At 47.2% G+C, this 22,541-nt stretch overlaps 1 protein-coding gene across 3 annotated transcripts in view; it reads left to right on the top strand.

Moving 5' to 3' along the window:
• The window catches only part of PREX1 (phosphatidylinositol-3,4,5-trisphosphate dependent Rac exchange factor 1), a 103,764-nt gene that overhangs the window by 37,538 nt on the left and 43,685 nt on the right, over positions 1-22,541 (top strand). For all 3 annotated transcript variants that reach the window (XM_066199288.1, XM_066199287.1, XM_066199286.1), the window contains exons 2-5: positions 8,701-8,772; positions 12,412-12,534; positions 16,756-16,860; positions 19,661-19,762. In XM_066199288.1, coding sequence (XP_066055385.1) covers positions 8,701-8,772; positions 12,412-12,534; positions 16,756-16,860; positions 19,661-19,762 — 402 coding nt within the window. The remainder of the gene's footprint in view (positions 1-8,700; positions 8,773-12,411; positions 12,535-16,755; positions 16,861-19,660; positions 19,763-22,541) is intronic.

Raw genomic sequence — 22,541 nt, 5'->3', positions numbered from 1 at the left:
CTTGACTTTACTTTTTTTTGGATACCACTTGATGTTTCTAGTGCTTCTACCTCCCTCCTGAAAAAAAGAGTAGCTGTCTAGAGCCTGAAACCTGAGTAAACATCCCCTGGTGCTGATAGGATCTTGGTAGCTGGAGCCACCTCAAATGTAGAACTGGTTGCAATCTGCAGGCATCTCTCCACTATGAACACAGTGAGTGTAAGTAATATGAGTTGAATCCTGAAAAATTCATGTGTTGTCTACTGGGCCCTTACTTCTGAAACAAACTTTTGTTGAAGTACCATAAAGACTAAGCAGACACTGACTTGTTCGGATTTATTTCTCCACATAAAAGTGCAATGAAGTAAACCACACTGTTCAACCAAACCTTGTCCAGAAACATTTTGAAGAGTGCCATGGTGCAGTAAGATGATGAAAATCATCTCATGATTGTAGAACAGGGAAAATGACATGAAGAGGCCAGTAAAAGGGAGGATATTCCAAAAGCTTGAGAGAATTGCACACGTAGCTTTCTTAAGTTCTTTTGAAAATCCAAACAGATACATTTTCTATTGATATTGGAATGGGGTGGAATCTTCCAGGGATAGATATTCACAAGAGGACATGCTTAAGCAAAGAAGAGGAGGAGTTTGGGGTTTTTTTGAGGTACAATAATACGATTATTCACAGCGATATAGAGATAACGTTGTACAGGAGGGGGAGCATGCAGAGGAGTCAAGAGAAGTCCGGGTGATAGGGAGAGATTAATAGCAGTGAGTGCTGAAGACTTCCGAGGTGAGAAATGTGGCTTTTGGGGCTCTGGAGTGAACTGGGATCTTGTGACCTGTCTGAGAATGCAAATATTGGTGACTGGGGGGAGGTCGGGCTAGCGGGGGTCGGGGCAGCGATGGAGAAGAGACAATGGCCTTTCTGCAGCACCAGCCTGTCTTTCACTTCACAAAAGGCTTTTGTCATTCAAATGAAAACAGCTCCTCCTGAAGAAACACTGCAACGTATTTCTCGATGACTTCCCTTCAATTCCGCCCTCCATCAGTCAAGGCATGAGTTTGGTTTGACTGGTTTTTTTGTTGCACAATTCCGGTGTAAACAGCAGTCCGCTGGAAATGCAGATCGTGGTCCGGGGTCTTTTTAGAGCTTTCTCTGTAAAATGCTTTTCCTGGGAAGCGCTGCTGGATCAGCTCACTTGTGATTAGTCCCGGAGTGCCACCGTCCCGAGAATGTCCGTGCATGAGGATCTTGCATGTGTCAGCTTGCAGCGTCCCCGTGTCCCTACGCGTCCCTGAGCGCCCGGGACAGTCCCGGTTCTCTCCTAGAGACCATTCAGCACCACTCACTGCCCTGCCATTTGTCCTTGCCGCGCCGGGAGAGCGGTGCAGCCGCGGAGCGTGGGCTGAGCGAAGTTCCTCACCCGGGCCGGCTCTCCATGGGAAGGAACACCGTTCGAGATGGAACCGAGCCTCTTTCAACAGCCTCCGACAGCGCAGTGACTCCTCCTCTGGGCTGCCTGCCCGCGCCTCTGGGGTAGTGAGAACCGGGCTCACTCACTCGGGGAGCGCTTCAGCTTCCAGCGTGCGCAGATGGGGTGAATCCTCGCTGAAGCCCCGGAGACTGTTGGCAGAAGCCATTCTGTGCCGCACCTCTGGCAAGAAATTCAAAGGCAGAAGAAAGCAGTTGGAATGTCCGAGTCCTTAAAGCGCAGCTGCAAGTCCCAGTGCTGTGCGCTGCCAGTATTTAGTGATTGATTTGATGTTACAGACAGTGTAACAATGGCAAGATAGATGTCAGATAAACCAGCCAAGTGTGGTCATAACTGCGTGAACCTTAAAGTTCAGGACTGGCTATGGACAAATCAGAGTTTTGGAATTATCTCAGGCGTGTACTTCATATTAGCAGTAGCTGTTTCTCTTATCTAGTAATTAAAGAAATAATTATTAATAAAACGTTTTATTCATACCTGCACTTACACAATTTCAAATAGCATTTCTGAATGCTCCTCTGTATTTCATTTAGTGTTTATCAGCACTCACCATATGTCAGATTAAGAAATGGGGAAGAAGTTTCAAATTGCCATGATCAGTGCTTAGTTAATGTTTATTAACTTGCCAGTATGAGCGGTGGTTTTGTAATACGCGCACATGTGCTTATTGCTGATGTATCTATACGATTACAAAAAATACCCATCGAAAATGTGCTTCAGGTGAAAGGATCTCTCCCTTGTGACATAGCTGCATTTTGCAGCTGAAGCTGCATTTCTGTTCTGAGGGTCTTTCCAGTTTCACCTGAAATGGAATCTGCTTTTCTGCAAATGGTCATGCAGCCTGGTGTGGGAAGAGCGGGTGCCTCCTGTAACTCCTGTGCTTCTGTGTGTGTGAAATGATTGTGCAGCTTCTACAGCTCAGACTGCCTGAGCTGTTTGCAGAGAATGTTTGATACTCCATGATGTATGTGACTTTTTTTTTCTTTTTATTAATCATCTTGGTTAGCTAATAATTTAGTTCCTCTTCAGGGGATAGATTTAAAAAAAAAGTACCAATAAGCTTTGAGGCTTTAAAGCCAGTTTGATACACAGAAAGCCTGAAATTAGGGCAATAAAAGTATTTCTGGTGCTATTTCCTCTTACTGAACACCTCTGTCTGTCAGGCAAGTCCCTGGTCAGGTGTTTGCTGACAAATTAATTTGCCTGTAGGTCTCAGCTACAGCTACAATGGTTTTGCAGAGTTGCTCTCTCTCGCAGCTGTGGCTCTGTTCTTTAGGAGAATTTTAGTATACTGCACTCATCTGATGCTTAAGTTCTTCCTTCCTTTTCCAGACCCTGATAATTTAAACTGTGTTTTTATAGAAATATTAACACAGCAGCCAGTAATTGAGCAATGAGGGAATACTGGATTGCCAGTAAGAGGTGCAGTAACAGGCTCTTTAGAAGTAGTCAAGTTGCCTCAGTGTTGCTCCATTTTACATGTGTCACGCTAGTAATGTCAAAGGAGTTGCCTCTGATTTCCAGTGCTCCAACTTAATGCCTCAGCGGAAAGACCCGAGTCCGGCGCAGCGTGGTACACGGTATCCTGGCACTTGCCCGGGACAGGCGGTGGCGTTGGCAAACCAGCGGTGTGTTTACTGAGGAGTTACTTCACGTGTCTTTAAAAGGCAGCTGTGTGTGGGCTGGGGCTCCCCGTGCCCAGGCCGCGGGCCCTGCGGAGCAGCACAGCTGCACGGAGGGGTCTCACTCCCCGCTGCCTGCGAGCCGGGCCTGGGAGCACTCAGCGCAGCCCTGCAGGCACCTGCTGCACGTGTGGAGGTTCCAGTGGCCTTGTGCTGTGTTGCTCTGAGATTATTTGTTGCATTGTCTGTCAGATGTCGGTGCAGGTGACAACTGCGCTTGACACGTGGGACGCAGGGTATTAGTTTCCTGTCATTTGTGTAGAGCTTTAGCTTATGGGCTGCATGTCTGATAGAAAGCAAAAGAACGTGATCAGAATGACAAGGTTCAAAGCTAGCAATTGAGTAACATGAGCAAGGATGCTCTCAAAACATGAACTTCAGCAAACACTCATTTTAATTTGTCACACTATTTCAGTAAAGCTGTGATCCCACAGGACCTTTGAGCTGCTTTGCTAAAGACAGTAGGGTTTTTTTGGGATGGAGGCAAAGACTTCTAACAGCCAAATTTAGTGACAACACTAATTCAAGTGATGGAAAAAAGAGAAATTAAAATTACACTTGCATTTCTTGTTCGTATCTATGACCTCTGTCCTGTAGTTGCAAGGTGAGGATGCTAGTGATGGTCAAATATTGGAAGTTACTGTTCGTGTCACCTCTTAATTTGTCACTGTGAACACATTTGCTTGGAAACAAGTTATCTGCACTTGCAAGAAGCTTTAAATGATTGATGGCACAAGTGTAAAGCAATTTATTAATTTAACCCAGAAAATCCAGATCCCTGGACTCTTGTTCTGAATCAGTCCCGATCACTGAGGAGTTTAACAAAGCTGTCTCCCTTGTCTCTTCAGTGCAATGTGGCACTGCAGTCAGCTGTTCAGGAAACAGGTTTTACAGGACTGTGTTTAAGTTGTTGCTTCTCCAGCAGCAGTTGCCTCCCCACTGTCTGTTTCTGTTCTCCTTTTCGTTTCCCTCAGGGGCAGGCACACTTGGCCTGCCTTGCTGTTCAGTAAGAAGTCACTTCCTCAAACATTCAGAAATAGCAAGAATCTGCCTTAAACATGAGTTTTGAGCAGGCGCATCAGCAAACTGTCACTGCCTCGTCCCTAGTGTTTGCCTTGTGTTACTTCTGCTACACAGAATATGGAAAATACGAATTTTCTCTAATTAAGGCCCGTGTGAAAAGCATTTGAGAGAAATCCCAGTGGTTTCATGTGTGCAACTGTTTCATGTGACAACAACTAACAATTGGCAGATTCTTTCCTTAAAATGTACTCTGTGCTTTTGTGGTTTAGAGGTGCTGCAAAGACAATCAAAACAGTGAGATTTCATGGGAACAGTGGAATGTGAGGACCACGAGTAGAAGAACAAAACACTTTCATACAGAAGGAGCATTAAAGAGTACTTATTTAATGAAACGAATTTTATTCTTAAATTTCATTCTAGATTTGTAATACGTCTCTATTAGTCTGCATTGGGAGGAACTTGTCCAACATGATGTGATGCAGAAAGGAAACATTTCAGTCTGCTCATTCTAGTTTGTCAGGATGCTTGAATCCTGCAAGGCTTTGTACTGTAAGGCAGACTATAAATGTGCTTCTGCAGGACATGAGTAGCATCAGCTGTGGCCTGCTGAGTTTGGGAATAGCAGACCTCTAGGACAACAGTCACAGTGCACAAATAAGTATTATGTTATTACAGCAGAATTTGAAACGAAAACAAGTCCTCTGGGGACTGTTTTCCTAATACTGGGCACATGAAAATGGAAGATGGGACCTTTACAGTCTTTATCAGCAGAAAGAAAATGGATTAGCCTGGTTTCCCACTTTTGCTGCCCTGTGCCATGACCTGCTCTTGTTCTGGATCCATGGGCTCTTCCTGTGCTGCCCACACAAACAGCCGGGGCTGCTCGGACTGGCCCGGGGTGGGCACAGGGCAGCACTGCGCGGGCAGGGGCAGTGCAGCGCGGGGATGAGCGGGAGAGATGTCTGCCCTCAGCTCTCCTCTCCCCTCTGCTTTTTGTGAAATCCTGATCCTTCTAAGTCCTGACCAGGGTACCACAAGAAGATAGGAGGAAGCAGAGCCTACTCGTGTTGCCTGTTGAGCAGTTTCAGCTCTTCCGCAGCCTCAGTGCTGTGCAGTTGGTTGTTGTTTCAGTGATCCCCCATAGTTCCGGAGAGGAGGAAACCAACAGTGTGCCACAGCAGAGATTTCTGCTCTTGGTTGCCATGGAGGGGTGACTGTGATCTTCTCGTGTGTCCCAGGAGTGATTTTCAGAGTGCCCAGCTCGTACTTCCAAGGTCTCCTAAGGAAGCTGCCCCCATGCTTCCCCATCTCCTTGGAGGCTAGTTCCTACAGAGACTGGAGGTGCAGCAGATGAGAAGGGTTGTACTGTGGGGTCCCTGAGGGCTCCTTGTGAGAAATGCCAAGGGCCAGAGCCGTTGGATTTCTGGAGGAGCTGAGTAGAGCGTGAAGAGGTTGGAGCAGCCAGAGAGAGTTTGTTTCAGTAACTTTGTAGGTGGACAGACAAGCTTTTACCCTTTCAACTACTTCCTCTTTTATAACAAAATATTTTGGAATATAAATAAGATATAGGCATGGCAAGTTTTTTAATACCCATCCACCACCGCTTCTCTCTTTTTGGCATCACTTTTGTCAGGTCCTGGTCCAGGTAACTCTGATAATCCAGCTAAATCAATAGGTCTGGTGGAAGATCACAGCGCTCCTTCCCCCAAAAGAGATGCACACTACTTGTGTAATAGATCTTGGAGTCTGTGTCACCAGGTGATGCGAGGGTTAGTGCTAGTACAGACGAGCTTAGACCCCAATAAAACAAGTAGCACAAAAATCACGGGAGAGGTCTAGGAAATGCTGACCTGAATGTCAGAATAACATCTCTGGGAAAAGGGTTGCTTTTTCCAAGCAGGAAGTGGTTTGGAAGAAAGTGGGGTTGCCATGTGAACTGGGCATGCAGCATTATCTTCGTGAGCTGCTGTTTAATAGCTTGTGTTTTTCATACTTTTTATTTGAATGACTGTGTTGCAAAAGATTCTTCTTGCACCTCAGTAGGTGCTGAAAAATGGGGAACAAATTTGTTCTGCATCCACTAAGTTTTGATAATTTGAGGACACTTGCATTTTGGAAAGCAGACTATTAGATTTGTTAAGACAAAAATCTCTTGTAACCGTCTTATTATTACTGGAGAGACTGCTGTCCATGCACACCAAGGCAAATCAGAGGCTGTAGGAGATTTGAAAGACTATCTACAGAGTTGACTGTTTCCCTTCTAGGTCTTTCATCCTCCTTCCTCTCTCTGCTTCTATGCCTTTTTTAGTTTTTGTTTGATTTCCCCCTATTTTTTCTCCCTTTCTTGTGCTCACATCAAGTGGTCTTTTCAGACAAGCATCACAGGAAAGCTTTTTTTTTGATTAACACAGTCTCCACTTTTTTATTGAGTGGCCTCTAACAGCCAATGTGATTTGTACTTCTGTATACAGCTGTCTATCATTAGACCCTTCACACTGGGACTGATGTGCAGATAACTGTCAGTCACCGGTGGAGCTGCTAATTGCGCAGGTGAATTGATGATTTCAGTTGGGTTTGCTGTCTCCAGACACGTTTGTGATTGAAGGAAGGAGAACCAGTGCCTGACCTCGTTAGCGAACGAAGAAGGGCTCTGGAGTGCTGCGGCGCCTGTGTGGCTCAGGGGCCGGTCTGAGCTGGGCCATCACACCCAGCTGCAGGGGGAGTGCAGCAGTGTTCTCCCGTCAGCAGGTCAGCAGCCATCCTGCTGAACTCCGCAGCTCAGGCAGCTCCCGGGCTGCTGCAGGCTGCTGAGCACTGCACTTCCTGCCCACAGTATTCCAGGGTGGGCTGGCTGGTCCTTATAAAACCGCCCTTCCGCCACTGGCACGTGTGTCCTGTCCTTTGATGCAGGCATCTAGTCTTCAGACTTCGTAGTCCCCACAAACTCCTCTGGGTTCTCCAGATCTAGCTGGAATCTAGCCAAGGTCTTCTTCCTATTGAGCAATCCTAGAGGAGCAATGTGGTTATGGTCCCTGAAATCTGTTCAAAAGCGGGTTGAAAATCCAAGGCTAAAAACAAATGTAGGGTCTCTGTGCTTCATTAATTAATGTCTTTTTTACTGGTGCCTGTCCTGTAAAGTGTGAATGGCTGATGAGTGACAGAGCCATGCCTAAGCTGGAACAGAGATGTGCTCCTTTTAGAAAGTCAGCCAGAGGAGCACGTTCAGGGTCTGCCAAGCAAAACACCAGAGGTGAAGGCATTCCGTAAGCTGCAAGTTTGGTTCTGTGACATTGCCCCTTAACAGGCTGTAAGCTGCTGCTGATCCCAGCAGGCACAAGGGGAAAAGCAAAAGCTGAGTATGCACCAGCTGACATGGGCCTTGCTCAGGAATAGTTCGTCTTTTAAAGGCTTTTTATTATCAAGCTGTAACAAAGCTGCTCTGTGCCCTAAATAAAGACATGACCAACTTCCCCTCACTCTCTCAGGTGGGTGAGAGAAGTTCTTTCATCCTTGCTCACTGCACTCCCCAGGGCTCACTCCTTTGTGTGGGAGGCAAGTCAGAAACCACGGGCAAGAGCAGAGAGGAGAGCCCTCTTCCCTGCTCTGCAGAGGTTTTGTAGGTCATTGCAGCAGGTTCTGTCCTCGCTGGCTGCCCGTCAGTCTCTCCTGCAGGTGTTTCCCTCTCTGCTGGTGCCTGTGGATAGGAAAATTCTTTGCTCTCAGTCCAGAAGCGCCTTTTAGCCAATAGTTGCTAAACCAGGGAGTCTTGAGCTGGAAATCCCATGCAGTGTCCTTTTCTGAACCCTTCCCACTGAATCAAATGGGTTTGTGGGTGTGTTCAGTGCAAATGCAAGTAGGTCCTCCCAACTTCCAGTAGCCAGAGTTAGGCTTTTCAGGCTGACATTGAAGTCACTGTCCATTTGTATCTGGCCTGGAGCTTTTCATTCATTTGACTGTTGAAGCCAGAGTTGTGCAGAGCTGGGAGAAGGGGAAGCCTGACCTAAGGGAAAAGTCCCAGCATTGCTTTGTCTGTTTTGAGCCAACTGAACTGAGGTGAACGGGTCAGGGCGTCGCAGGCACTGTCTGCTGAATTCCATTCCCTTCCCCACATAGGGAGACTCTCGGACTTGGCCCCAGCCCCAGCTCATGGCTCTGAGGTGCCTCAGCCCCAGCAGTGTGACAGCCCCTTCCTTCCACGCTGTCCTGGAGACACAGGAAACCTTCAGGGGAGCAAGTGGACCCTGCTGGAGTCTGCTGCTCTTCACATCATTAAAGCTGAAAGCTTCAACAAAGGGAAGACATTTATTGTCAGGCTAAGCCCAACAGCCTTGTAGGAAATGCCTTTGGCAGTGTCTGCGTGCAGCCTGGACACGTGTGGTGGGGAGTTCATAAACCTTTACATTCTTTCAGCCTTAAAGGTAATCAGCCACACGGTGTTGATGGGAACCTGGAGGAAATAAAAGTGAAATCAAGCTATTCTCAAACTTTTTGAATATAAATCCTCTTTCATCTCTGCAGGCATTTCTCCACCGGATCCGACAGAATGCAGTGGACAAAGCTGAGAAGTACATAACAGAGGAGAATGTAAAGGTATTTCTTCTGCCTTCCTTGTTCTCTTGGTAGGGAAAGTGATACGCAATGAAAGGCTAGATTCAGGGATATGAGTATCAGATATCCTCGTGTCATCTTGATGCTTATTATTAAGTTGGTTCCCTAAGGAAAGGAGCTCATGTTAACAGTTTATCTGTCAATCTGTTTGCCCATTCTTAGAGCTGTCATCTTCCAGAAAAATTACTGGAATTTTTCATCTCACTGGCTAATTTTAGTAAAATTTGGCAGCAGTGTAGTGTTGTCAGAGATACTAACTTCTGCCAAGATTTGTGAAACTCTGAGTAGAGTGACAGGGAATCCACAGTCCTTGTCTGTTTTGTTTGCCAGTATTCAGTTAGCCAAATTGCATCTGCTGTTTTCTACTAATAGAAATTTAATAGGGCTTATGAGAAGGAGGCAGGAATTTTCCTTTGTGTTCTTGTGGAAAGGAATTTGGGTTCTTGTGGGAGGTCTGCATATTGTGAGACCCCTGTGTGAGGAGGTTCCTGAATGAATTTTGCACTGGAAGGAGTTCAGGGACATAGAGGGCTGTGAGGTACAGGCTCCTCTAGTGCCTGTGCTCACAGGGGTGTGTGTTGTTCATTAATGCCATAAACACACAAAGCACTTTCTTGTAGTTGTTTGGCTTAAAAACTCACCTTGTGCACGTTTGCATGTGAACCCCAACCCCTCTCGATGCACAAACCCGAGTGAAATCGCTGGGGAGCGGGACAGAGCACTGGCTGGTGCTTTCCTGCCCTGGTGTTGGGTGCTGCAGCTCCTGAGGCCGCAGCAGCAGCAGCAGCTTTGCCCTGCAGGCCTGAGGGAGCAGGGCAGGCACAGGAGGGCTCACCCCGCAGTGCTGCTGCAGCTGTTCCTGTGCCAGGTGAGCTGGGCTCCAGCCCCCTTGGCCCTCAGGTCTTCAGGCCAGCGAGGCGTGCCACTGCCATCGCGAGGGGCTGGGGACAAGGCTGCTGCCGCCTTTGCGGAGCTCGGCCTCTTGCTGTCTTCACATCTGGAAATCTCCAAAAACTCACCGCCCAGCATCTGGAGCAGCTTCGGGGGTGACTGAAGGAAAAGTGCTGTTGGGACTCCTGATGATCTGCCCGCTGATGTTACGTCTTGAGTCACCAGAGAGCTGTGAGATGGCCAGCGGTAGAAGAGACTGCAAAAGTGGTTGGGCAGCTTGTGTGAGGAGAAGCCTGGCTTTGCTCTTGCTCTCCACAGGGCAGAAATGCCTAGAGGAAAACAGGGCATTCAGGCAGTCACTCACCTCTGGGCCAAAGGAGAAGGTGCTTTTTAAGATAAGTTTTGTTATTGCTCCCAGTTTAATTTTGCAGATTTCTCCTCCAGCTGGTGCTAAGCAGCAGAGATTTCAGTAATCCTCAGCCCCTGTAGCCCTCTCCAGAAAGGCCACACTGAGTGCTGTGCAGGCCCAGATTCCACAAGTGCACCAGTGACTGACAGCTGCAGCAGCATCATAAAAATTTGGTTTGAACTTGTTCGCTGCCTCGTGTAGGAATAACTCTCCTGTTGTGTTGATACCATGCTGTGCTCGCAGCAGGCACTGCTGTCACTTCCCTGAAAGAGCAGTTTGCAGGCAGTACAACCTGGGGGTGAGCACAAGGCTGGTAACGGGATTTGGCACAGGAGCGTGTGCACTCAAGGTCTCTCTGCTGCCTTGATTTTCACGTGACTCTAACCTGCAAATTCTGCTGCAAGTAGAGCTTTACTCATCACCTCAAATTCATTAGCTTGCACAGATATTCCTTGGATCAAAAACCACGCCTGAAGACTGCCCCCGAGGGATAAAATCATCCCTGACAGATGTTTTCCCATTGCTTGTTAATCCCCTTGTGGCACAGCGTCTGGCAAAGCACTGCAGGCACGGGCTCCTGCATCATCACACCACCTTCAGCCACGTGACAGAACACTTGCAGGCTCCCCGTGAATTAGCGCAGGAAGTTTTTGGGGAGCAGTGAAAGGACCCTAGCGCCCTGGCCTTTTTTTGGGTTCAGAGCCAGTCAGTGCAAATTCAGCGTGTTGGAATCTTTCAGCTTCTTGAGAGCTAGAAAGGAGCTCTGAGGCACAAGTGGGCATTGATGACGGTGCACAGCACCAAATCTCAGAATTCCTGAAGGGAGAGGGAAGCAAAGACAGGGAAGATGCAACAGGCTCTGCTCTGGACATGCCGTCAGCTTGAAGGGAGGAGTTTGAGAGAAATGCTCTGCCCGTCCTTGTGAAAAACAGAAGTACAGAGTTGAACCTGGCTACCTGAAGAGAGGAAGGCCTTGAATTCCTGATCTTGTCTACCCCTGCAATACCAGAGAGAAACTGGCTTTAAACCAGGAATTGAGGTTTCAGACCTAGCTTTAATGATTAGACTTAATTTACAGATTATTGTTTCTCTGAATTGCTGCCTCATCACCAGCCACCAGGCTGACTCAGTGCTACATCTGGTAGATAAACTCCAGTGCCTAAAGTTGAAGAGCTTAGTGTTGTGGTGAGGCATTGGGGAAGGGTCTGGAGATGTTAGGTGTGATCACTTCCCACAGCAGGTGCCAGGAAGACGAAAGCTGCTCCTGTCAGGCTGCTCCTTCAGGGGCCACCCGCTCACTGAGCCACACCTGGCAGGCTTCTCCCAGTGTGGGAGTGTTTGACTGCACTCGCGTCTTCTCTTTGCAAGTGACGTGGTTAAAGCAAAGTGATAGAAACACCGTCTGCAACGTGTATGTCCTGCAGGCTGCAGGATCTACTCTGCCCGTTCAGCCTTCCCTCTGCTCCCTGCCAGTACCGATGGCTGTCACCTCTCGTTAGGACTTCTGCCCCTCTCTAGGCAGCATTCCACCCCTGTGCGTGGATTCACACCCTCTCCTCCTATTTTGGATGAAAACGACCAAGATTTATAATGTGCTTATAGCATCTTTCACCCTAGCAGCTCATTCCCCTTAGCACACACCTATTCTAATCACAGGGATCATTTAACTGTCCCCAGTAATACAAGGCTGAACCTAGTATTAATTGGAGCCTTTTAATACCAGGTTGAACGAGGAGCCTCTTCCCCTCTAAATGTGCCTTTTGGTGTCACTGAGGTCAGTGAAAGGGAACTCTAAGTGCTGCTCTTGAGGTTTGTGAGAAATGTACATTATTCTGTACTCCGAGCAGAGAAAGGCTGGATCCCGTACAGCTGATTTTGTCTCCTGTTGACAGGAACACCCTTGTGTGTGATACCTTCAAGTCCCTTTCTTCCAGAAGGAGATTTCTAATGCATGGGAAGGAAAGGCAAACCACTCCCTGCTTGTGTCCCCTGCAAAATGAGTTTGGCCTTGTGGTTCCATTTACCTGGCTGTTCTCATAGGAAATATTCTCAAGACTTAAGAGAGGTTGCTTGCATTTATCATGCTCAGGGGTCTGCAAAGATAACCTTAATTTACAGCAGGGGCTTCAGTAGCAATAAAGATTTTTATAGGGGGCTAGGAAAGGGGCAAATACAGTGTTATTCATTCTTTACAAGTCCCTGTCTGAGCTTTGGATCCTATCAAGGTAAGTCTGGAACTCCGCAGTATTTTGGCATTTCTACTTAGCAAAAAACTCTGAGACATATTAGAAACTAGCAATGTTTTTCTCCTTATATTTCAGATCTTATTTTCGAACATTGAAGACATTCTTGGTGTTCACAAGGAGTTCCTGGCTGCTCTGGAGTTTTGTTTGCAACCAGAACCCCAGTCTCAGCATGAACTGGGAAATGTTTTCTTAAAATTTGTAAGTACAATGACTTAATGCTATCAGAAAGTACAGTTTCCTGTCGCAAGCTCTCCAGCCCCTTAGCAAGCCCTAATCTCTGAGGCTTGTAGCAGTACTATGACAATGTGTGTCTTGTATGAAAGTTGTAGGTAGGGTGGGAAAAAACTTGTGAATGAGGTTAGAACAATGGACGCCACATCAAACTGAGCTAAACAACGACGTATTTTTAGAAACTCTTCCCTTTCCTGTTGATTTTTGGTTCCATTTTTTCTCACCCATCAAAAAAGCAGCAGTTTCAAGGGCCTCAGAAACAGTACTCCTGCAGGTGTTTGCCTGGTACTTAAAAATCTGGTGAATAGCTTGAGAATTCTTGAAGCAGTGTTTTATCCATTCAGTGTGTTTTTTTAGTGGAGCATGTTTTCTCTAAGTTTCCGTGTACGGTATATCCCTGTAGCAATCCCCAGATTGACCATGTGGAACTCCACGAGACCGCAATGCTTGGGTCCTCTTCACGAGACCTGTGTATCCCTAATGTCCTCTAGTCTGCCCAGGCCTGACTCTGCCTGCTCTGTCTTGGCCTGGAGGAGCCTTGCTCAGCAGTGGTCCCCCAGCTTTCAGAAACAGAGCACTGCTTCTCTAGAATCTTGGAATCATCAGGGTTGGAAAAGGCCTTGAGGACCCTCGAGTCCCACGCCAGCCCAGCACCACTACCATGTTCACCATTAAACCGTGTGCTCAAGTGCACACTGACCCCCTTTGTGAACACATCGAGGGATGGTGGTTGTCATGGGCCCGGTATTTCCCAAGGGCCTCTGGTTCAGAAGGATTCAAATCTTGAATGACACCTGAAGCAAGCAAGCAGATTTTGCAAGAATTCCAAAAAACAAATTATTGCACATTGTCCTTTTGCAGTATTTTCAGAGATGATGAAAAGTGCTTGCTCTGATATTCAGGTGTGGAAAATGGTTTTCCTTCAGAGACAGACACTGTCCGCCCGCTGTGGTCGGGTGACCAGAATTCATTGTCTGTTGGGAGGTGCTAGAGTTTGCTCTGGAGCTGCGGTTCAGTGTGACTGGAACAGGTGGTACGGAACAGCCTTGAATATTCATTCCAAGTCCAACGTACAGCCTTAAACACAAGCAGCATGTGGGATGTGTCTCTAACGACAGGGAGGGCACGCGTGCTGGCCGCGGGGTGAGCACACCTCGAGCACAGGCTCGCTTTTGCAGGGCAGGGAAGGCTGTGACCGTGTGTGCAGCAGAAGGGCAGAGAATTGTCGGATCCTTTGCTTCTGGGATTGCCGTACTGCCAGAGGCTGGGGGATGGAAAGCCAGAAACTTGTTCTAGGGAAACGTGTGTTGTTACGCTCATTTTCTGGAGCGGTGTTGCATGAGTGGTCAGTTTTGCTGTCTGAGTCATCAGGGATATTGTTTTGTCGAGAATTATGTCTTCTGTTTAGGTTTTTGATGTTGACAAGGTTGCTTTCAGCCTGCTTTGAAATGAGAAAATGCCATGGCTTGTTAAAAATATGTCCAAATAAAACGTTGCAGTTTTCCAAATACCTTATTTGCTTTTTTCTAGTCAAAACTGTTTTCAAATTTGCACTAATTTGTGGGCAGGGCTAATGGGTCCAAAATAACATACTTGGAGAATAAACTATTGGTTGAAGTCTTACTTTAACCAAACTGAGAATAGTACAGACTTACTTCTGTCACCAAAACAGAAGGTCTAGCTGTGTATCCAGCAGATTTGCTGAGTAAGAAAGTGCCATTTTTGTCTGGTCTCATCTCTGACCATAATTGCACTTCTGCAGGTTCAGAACTCTTGGGCTAACATCTGTAATTATGTAACTGATAATTTCCTCACCCGGCTACGGGAGAGCCCAGGACTGAGTATCACCCGGAGAGGAAATGAAACACTTCGGGCAAGGAGTCATTTTCAGCATAGTTCTCATATTTGTGGGCTGCCGGCATGGGGCACAGCTGGGAGAGACTTGAGGAAAGCACTCTGGTGTGTGGATAATTACTGTACTGTCTTGAGCTTTAGCAAAAGGATTTGGTCATGATCTAAATGTAGCCTCCCAAACTGCAGGCACTTAAAGCTGCAGTCAGACACCGAGCAGTGACATTGTGTGAGCGCTGGTGGAGCGGATGATCTGGTGTTAATGGCTGCTGGTTTGAATTTCAAGCCTGGTGCTAGTGTGCATCCAGGGAGTTGAGGAGAGGTGAGAGGAGAAAGTGTGGGGAAAACCCTATCTGTTTCAATGTAACTCTCCTGTTTTTACGGCTGACACAATCCTATCGCCTTGTTTGCTGTTGTGCTGTGGACCCAGGCCTGCCTTTTCCTGCATCTGGTGGTCAGAAGCTCTTGTTTCTTTGCAGCTTCCCGCTATTGCACCCCAGTAGCAACCTGAACAGCTGCTGCTGAAGGATAAAAGTCCTGAACATCTGCACTCCAGCTCTTTGCAGCATACCCTTTGTGGCTGTTGTTTTATTTGCTTTGTACCATTGTTCTTGTGTTTGGACATACGTCTGTTTCTTCTCAATTCTTTCTTTTGAAGTACAAGGAGGGGAAAATTGATCAGGTTAGTGATAAACGAAACCCAAAAGCATTTTATGGACTCTGAACATGTATATCTACCATTGAACATCTGACTCCTAAACTGACATAAGTGCAATTTCCTTTCCTTGTGACAATAGCAAAGGGAGTCCCCAGTGACTGCAGCTGTATTCCCGTGGTTTCCTGCTAGGAAACTCCTTCAGCTGGCAGTAGTTTTTTGCGTGTCACTGTGAGCTGTCTTAAAAGTAGCTCAATGCTGCAAATACCTTCAGCTGACACAGGAAGCTCTAAGAGTGCTAGGACTGCAGTCAAAACTCCAAAGAATTAACTCCCAAGTTCTGGGGAGATTAAAAGGTTCGGATAGAATGTCTTCAGACCAGAACGCTGCTGTGAATGCAGCAGCAAACTCTGGAAGGCGTTGGCTACGTGGCTTGGTGCCCTGAGACGGCAGGTAGCTCTGGAAAGCCTCACTTCTCACCCTGCAGAGTACCACGCGGATGCTTTGAAATCACTTTTGATACGCAAATAGCTTGTCTCCACACGGTGCTGCATTATGGCACAGAAGCCAGCCTGAACCAGGAAGTAAAGCAGCACCTCGAGAAGGGCTCCGAAACGATGGGTTCTGTCTTCTGAATCAGTCCTTTTGCCTGAAACCCAATGCAATCTCATCACCCTCCTTTTTTCTGGTGAGTGCAATGCTAGAAGCTCTGAACATAGCTGCTCAAAGTTCAGCCCTTCCTACCGGCTTTGAGAGGATCAACTTGCCCCTGGCCTCATCTGCTCGGGCATGGGAGTAGTTGTTCCTGCTTCTTTTGTGAATCACTCCAGCGTTTCCAGATATCTGGTGTTTGCAATGGGTTCAGCCTCTCTGATCGTTTCAGGCAGAAGGAGCTGCAGTCTTTGAATCTGAAGGGTCAGCCGAGCAGAACGTGCTGACCCCGACCTGCCAGCTGACCTTCATTTCTTAACACGGGATTTCGTGGCAGCGTGTGCTGCTGGCGTGTCGTGTCCCAGTGCAGGCAGCTCAGTCTAGTTGTGAAGCTGCCTTTCCCTTCCTTTAGTACCTGCAATATGTTGGTTATTGGGTGAAATTCTTCCAGTTACAGAAACTATTGTGTGTAGCTGTTAAGTTTTGTCTGCTGCTTGCTCCAGAGCACAAAGTGAACCAGCCAACCTCCAGGGGCCTGGCTCTCAGCCCGTGAAAGGCAGGGGATTTCCAGCTGACTGCTTTGTCCCACAGTTCCCCTCCAGATCTCAGAGCTTCTTTCAGGCCACCTGGCTTTCTTCCTCCGGCAGGAGTGGTCAGCCCCCTGGCTTTGTTTAGCTCCTGGCTACTTTCACGGAATATCCTGACACACATGCTGCAAGTATTCCCAAGAGAGCAAAATCCCTCCTTTCAGGAAAGAATACCTGCGGTCTCAGTGAAGTGTTAAGAGGAAAAGTGCTGGAAGTCTCAGTGCTCAGAAAAGTCTCTGCTAACTTACAGCAGGGTAAGGGGGGAATTAGTGAACACCTGTATAGATCATTCCCATTAGACCAGTGTCAAACACTTCACGGAAGCCCCAGTGCTAATGCCAGTTGGAGTCCGCCTGTCTTTGTAAAGAATTTGCTAACAGCCTGTGGCAGAATAATCTCTCTAGTGGTGTCTGAATCAAAGAGTCACTTTGTTTCTCCTTGCAGAAAGACAAATTCTTTGTGTACGAGGAGTACTGTAGCAACCACGAGAAAGCACTCAGACTGCTGATGGAACTGAACAAGATCCCGACAGTGAGAACATTCCTTCTGGTAAGCACCTTCTCCAGCCCTCTTGACTGAATGGTCTGACTTTGCCCCGTGCTCATAACAGTTCTTTTGTATGCCAGGAATGCCGGGCACTTTGCAGGTATGACCCATTGCAGGTGGGGAGCACTCAGGGAGGGGGGGTCTGCATCACTGAGGAGCTGAGGCACAGAACTGAGCACTACCCACACGGGTGATTGCGGTGGAAACAAGGAGGATTTTTTTAAAAGAATCGACAGAAGAAACAAGCACAGATGATAAAAGGAGTAATGTAATAGGTCAGCAACAAGACTGAGGCTAGTTCCCATTCAATTTGGTTCCCTGCTCAGTTCTCTGACCAGCTCATCAGAAAAATGTGACCTGCTTCTCAGCTGTGGGCAAGAAATATAGTCGGGATGAATCGTTCTGAGTGCATCTTTGCTGCTTAAATCAAAAGTAACCCGGCTTCCATCCAAGAAGGGCCGTGGCCATACAGCCTTCCAACGTGCCTCAGAGGCTGGGCTGGGAGGAGAAACCATCAGTGGGCGCTGCCTCCTACCACTGCACTGCTTGCTTTTCTTTCCTTTCTTGGTTGTTTCTCCTCCTTACTTTCACCCTAGTTCTGCTGGATTTTTGAGCGTCTTGTTTCCTTGGCCGTGGATGTGTGGCATTTGTAATGGGGTTGGCACGTAGGTGAGGGAATAATTCATCACATCAGCTTTTTTCCTAGTAAAGTCTGTGAAGTGAAATAAAGACTGTTTCTTGCAAAGGACCTGCTTTTCTTTCTGCTCTCGTTTTTTTCTTGCTGTGAAAGGTCTGTTCCTTCCCAATGTAGTACAGCAAAAGAAAACTTCCACATCAGCACCAGTCACAAGCAGGGCCAGAGCATTCCTGTAGCCACAAGATCCTCAGAGGGAGCCTAGCCTCGTGCTGTTGTGTAGCCAGAGTCTCTTTGTCACGTCTGAGTTTTCATCACCCTTATCAAACCATCGCTTTGGATTACTAAACGACCCTTGCCTTGTTCATGAAGTTATTTTGGGTGCTTCTGTGAGGAAAACCAATGAGAAAGAGGAGGGAAGGTGCACGTGAACACCATCCTTCCCAGCCTTCAGAACGTTCTCCACTTCCGCTGGGTTGGCCAAGTTTTCTGCTTGTGTTAGAGACAGCGGCTGGCAAACTGCTTGCGAGGGACATCAGAGATGTCACACGGTCTCTTGGTGCAGCACCTCAGTCCAACAGACTATTCAAATGGCAGGAAACATGGGAAGAAGGGCTGCCCTGATGTGTCTACTCAGCTGTGGTGCTGCAGTTTCTTCCAGGCCTCCCTTCCCTTCTCCTCTCCTCCCACACCAGTGCTACAGGGCTGCTGTGCAGAGCAGGCAGCACTGAAGTACAAAGCTTTGCTTGTGAGGATAGATTTGGCCCGATTGCCCCCTCGCAGCTGCTGAAACATAGAATGTGGGAATGCGTTTGAAAAGTCAGTAAGTGTTAAAGGGCAGTTCTGAGCCCAGAGCTAGAGAGAGGGCTGAAAGAGGAGATGGGAAGGACTGAATCACTTGAGACGTGGAAATTGGACAGGGAGCATTGTGAGCTGGGTAGCCAGTGCCACAGATCTAGAATAGCCTGGGGACAGGTTCTTTTACAGACAATTGTCTGTAAAAATACCAGTTAGGACTGATGAGATTTTTTGTATGATGTCTGTGAAGATTCCTTGAAGAGAAGAATTGTAGAGCTACAGCCAAGAGACTCACTAGATTTCAGTGTGTCTGAGCCACAGCACGTATTTCACAGGGGAAAAGTTACTGGTGATGGCCCAAAGCAGGCACGTCTTGGCTGAACTGCCTTTGAAGTTCAGCTTCTGTGTGGACAGGACAGATTTGCAACTGGAGTGACTTTTGGAGCAAAGTCCAAATTCATGGTTGAGCACAGGAATGTGGACTGGTTTATCTGAAATAGACTTGAAGTCCACCCGAATCTACTGCCTCTCTCTGGCAGCAGGCAATAGTAGAATCAGCAGGGAAATGTGTAAAAAGCTTGCAGTATGGCAGTACTGATTTGTCGTAAAGATTACAGATTATTGTTACAAATTAAGGACAGATCAAGGACTATAAGGTTGTTTGTTTGTTTGTTTGTTTGTTTTTCCCAGTGCCATACCCTGTTCTGAAACTCCCTTACTCTGTCAACCCTGAGAAATGAATTTGGATAATCCGTTGAGAGGTTCCCTGTGTGCTGGTTAGCCAGCCAGTGTGCCCAGGCTGTTTGTCCGGCTGTGCTCAGCCATAATGTTTTGCCAGAGAATTGGTGGATGTTATGCAGATGACTCATTTGTTTCAATTCCAGGCCAATTCAGACATAAGAATTGGACTGAAGTTAATTAATTACATGATTACTAGTTAGTAGGCTTCATTTTAGCCTTCATGAATTTTCTGGACTGACAGTATACAACTTTACAGGGTGAACAAAAACACCAGGTCCTGTCTGTTGTGGGGTAAATTGGAATATTTTAGGTAATGGTCCATCTAGGTTTGCTGATGGTCATTGTATTGTTAGGATGGTTTCTGAGTCATCAGCTGTGTGGTATTTCTCTGAGAAGACACCTTTCTGCACAGCCATTATTATCCACTACAAATTTTCTTCTCCTGATGCCTGCAGAGCTTTTCAGACCTGATGGCTGTATGTCAGTGGTGAATAAAGTGCCATTTCCTGTACCTTAGGTGTGGTAAAGCGCTTTCTCACCACAATGCATGTCTAGAAGTATAAAATCGTGTCAAAAATCATCTGAAAGCTTTGTGTCTGAGGTAACATTTGTTTCTTTCTTTGATTATAGGGTTGCATGCTTTTGGGAGGCAGAAAGACAACAGACATTCCACTAGAGGGTTATCTGCTGACTCCAATTCAGAGAATTTGCAAATATCCTCTTCTGCTCAAGGTAAACCAGAGAAAGTATTTCTCCAGATGGTTGTTCGATTCTTGGAATGAATCTGCATTTTTTTAGCCTCGGCTTTTGTTGTCACTGTTGCTTTCCTGATTTACTCTTCTGAGAGTTGGATCTTCTCTGAAGAAAATCGCTTTTTATGGGCACAGGCAAAAGGCTGCCTGATGCTGGCAGGCTGCAGATCCTGTAATGGTCTGGGTAGAGCAGGCAGGGTGACTTACAGACTAACCAAAGCCTTTGGACTTGCGTGCCCTTCAGCTGTTTCTTCGGGCTTGTGCGGCGGTTTCAGCCGCTTCCTGTGAAGCTGTGCTCAGCCTGCGTTGGGCCAGTGTTCTGAGGGGCTGGATGGCTCTGAGGCCTCTAAACACGGGATGCTTTTCATTACAAGGTCTCTAGTCTGATGGCAAGCAATGATCAAAATCCTGGACCTTCTGCCAGCTGTTCGGCAGCTGGTTTGAAAACTCTCTGGCCGTCTCAGCGAGTTCCCAAGGGGCGGGAGTCAATCCCGAAATGACTCTGGCGTGTGGCACTAATTGGCCCCCTTGCTGGTACTCTCACCGTAGGAGATACAGCACAAACGACCTAAGATGAGCCACCTTGCCTCTCATCCTTTCTGCTCGGCGGGCTCACCTGAGGGAAAGGAGAAAGCAGTTTCTGGGAGAGCTGGCATCCCCCGGTGGCCTCGTGGATGCGAGTGTGGCTAACAGCCACCGGTCTCCCATGATGTCAGTCTCTTCCTCAGCCAGACTCACGCTGTGTTTACCAAAAGAAACGTAATTAAAAAGATACAAAGACTTTCCCTCATATTTTGAAAGAAAGGTCCCTTTATGAATCTGGAAGAAAGTAAGAATTCTGTGATGAATGCGTGTCCAAACTCCTGGGGACCAAACTTCCTTTCCTTGAAAGCCAAAGCCAGTGCCACCAAGATGAAGACTCAAACAGTGTTTCCTGCTCTCAGGCCACAGTGTGTAAAGGTGAATTTGCCCTCCCTGTGCCTGCCCTTAGCTCTGGGGCAGCTGACCCAGGCCCACGTGTACCCGTTGAAGCAACAGCCAGATCACACACTGTTCATTGGTTCGAAACTTCATGGACAGGAAATAGAAGTTTTAAGAAAAAACAAAGAGGAGTTAGGTTTTCATTGGGCAACAAACCTGCCTCAGTCAGTGAGATTAATAACATAACTAGGAGTAGTTCGGTCAGAAAATGTCAGTGGCTGTTATAAAGTGTGGCTGATTCTGATTCTCAAAGGTAGTGAATTCGTAGCAAATAAGTTGTGTCCCATTCAAGATTTATTTGGTAGTCGCTAGCGTGAAATTCCCAGAGTGGACACAAATGTCTGAGACATGAGAACAGTTGAGGGAAAACACAGGCAGATTCTGTTCATGCTGACCAGGAAAATGGAGCTCTCAAAGCAAGGAAAAAAAGAGACAGATTTAAAAATAGCACAGCCCTCAAATTAAGTGTTTGCTCTCCCTTTGCTACTGAACTTCAGTTATGGCTCCTGAAATAGTTCTTTTGTATTCATGGAGATTGGATCTTACTTTATCTAATTCCCAGGGCAAACAGATACCATTGTCTTCCAGCTGATGAGAAAAGTCTTAGACCAAAGCTAGCCTACTTTCTTCTTTTACTTTGTTTTTAGCAAGAGTTTGTGAATATCCAGATTATCTGGTGACTTTGATACGACCTTGTGTAAAGGGAGTGTTTGGTGTAGCCGAGTGGGTGGGTTTGATAAAGGCAGTATGCTCAAGGAATTCAGACTGGTTTGTGTTTGAAAGGAAACTGAAGTAGTAGGGTAAGGCACATATTTTAAATGCTGTAACCACTTTTTATTAATAACATCGATGTGTGTCTGTGTGTGTTCTTCGGAACAATAGCAGCTGGCATCTGGAGTTGGTTGGGGGCGCTTGGGAAATGCCGTGTCAGGGAGCACGGCCCTGCCTGGCATGGCTCCGGACTGGGCTGTGGAGGGGCCAGGGCCCGTCCCAGGCCGCCCGCCTGCGCTGCCAGCCTCCTCTCCTGCCCCCGGGCCGCCACGGGCCTGGGCAGGAGGCTGTTTGTTGCAGCAGGCGTGCTGTGAATGGAGAGGTCTTTCTCTGTGTTTGGGGGGTTTCTGAATGGGAGCTTTAGACCGTGTGTACGGACGTGTTTGCAGTGCGGTGTGGGTGACCCTGGAGCTGCGCACCGTCGCTGCTGTTTAGTGACAGATATCTGTGTTGCAGTCATGGAGCACAGGTAGTGTCGCCTGTCTCCTGGCTTTACTTTTGCAACATCTACTCTCCTTGGCCTCACTTTCACCAAAGTAAAGACTTCCACAGGGAATTTCATGTTGGTGTCAACTGGCATCCTTTTCCTGTGCCCCTGTTACCCAGTAAACCACAGATGGGTGGAAGCGATGTAGCTCCATTCAGGTCACAGTGCTGGGCTGCCTCTCTGGCTGTAGCCAAACTCATTCTTGTGTCTCTTGCAGAATGATGCCATTCAGCAGCACAGGGCTTTTAAACAACCAAACAACACACTGAGGCAAAGGATAGTGAGAAAGTATTTCAGTCTTGAGCACCGTATTGTGTATCAAGGTAAAATTACCTTGATAATATTTTAGATTTTGGATTTCTTTAATGTACTCTTTTTCGAGTGGCTGACTATGATGTACTATTGGTCTAAAACAATGATTAATTGTGAGTTGACAGTGGTTGCCGCTTTTGCCAAAGTCATTAATACTGTCAGGTTCTGAGTTTTGCCTCTGCTGTTTTTCCGTGGGGCTCAGCTGGGC

The sequence above is a fragment of the Chamaea fasciata genome, unplaced genomic scaffold, assembly GCF_029207755.1.
Source record: "Chamaea fasciata isolate MVZ Bird 193981 ecotype frontalis unplaced genomic scaffold, bChaFas1.0.hap1 SCAF_17, whole genome shotgun sequence".
Lineage (NCBI taxonomy): Eukaryota > Metazoa > Chordata > Aves > Passeriformes > Sylviidae > Chamaea > Chamaea fasciata.
Note: the sequence above shows the minus strand (reverse complement) of the source record. Positions and strands in the feature narration are given on the sequence as shown.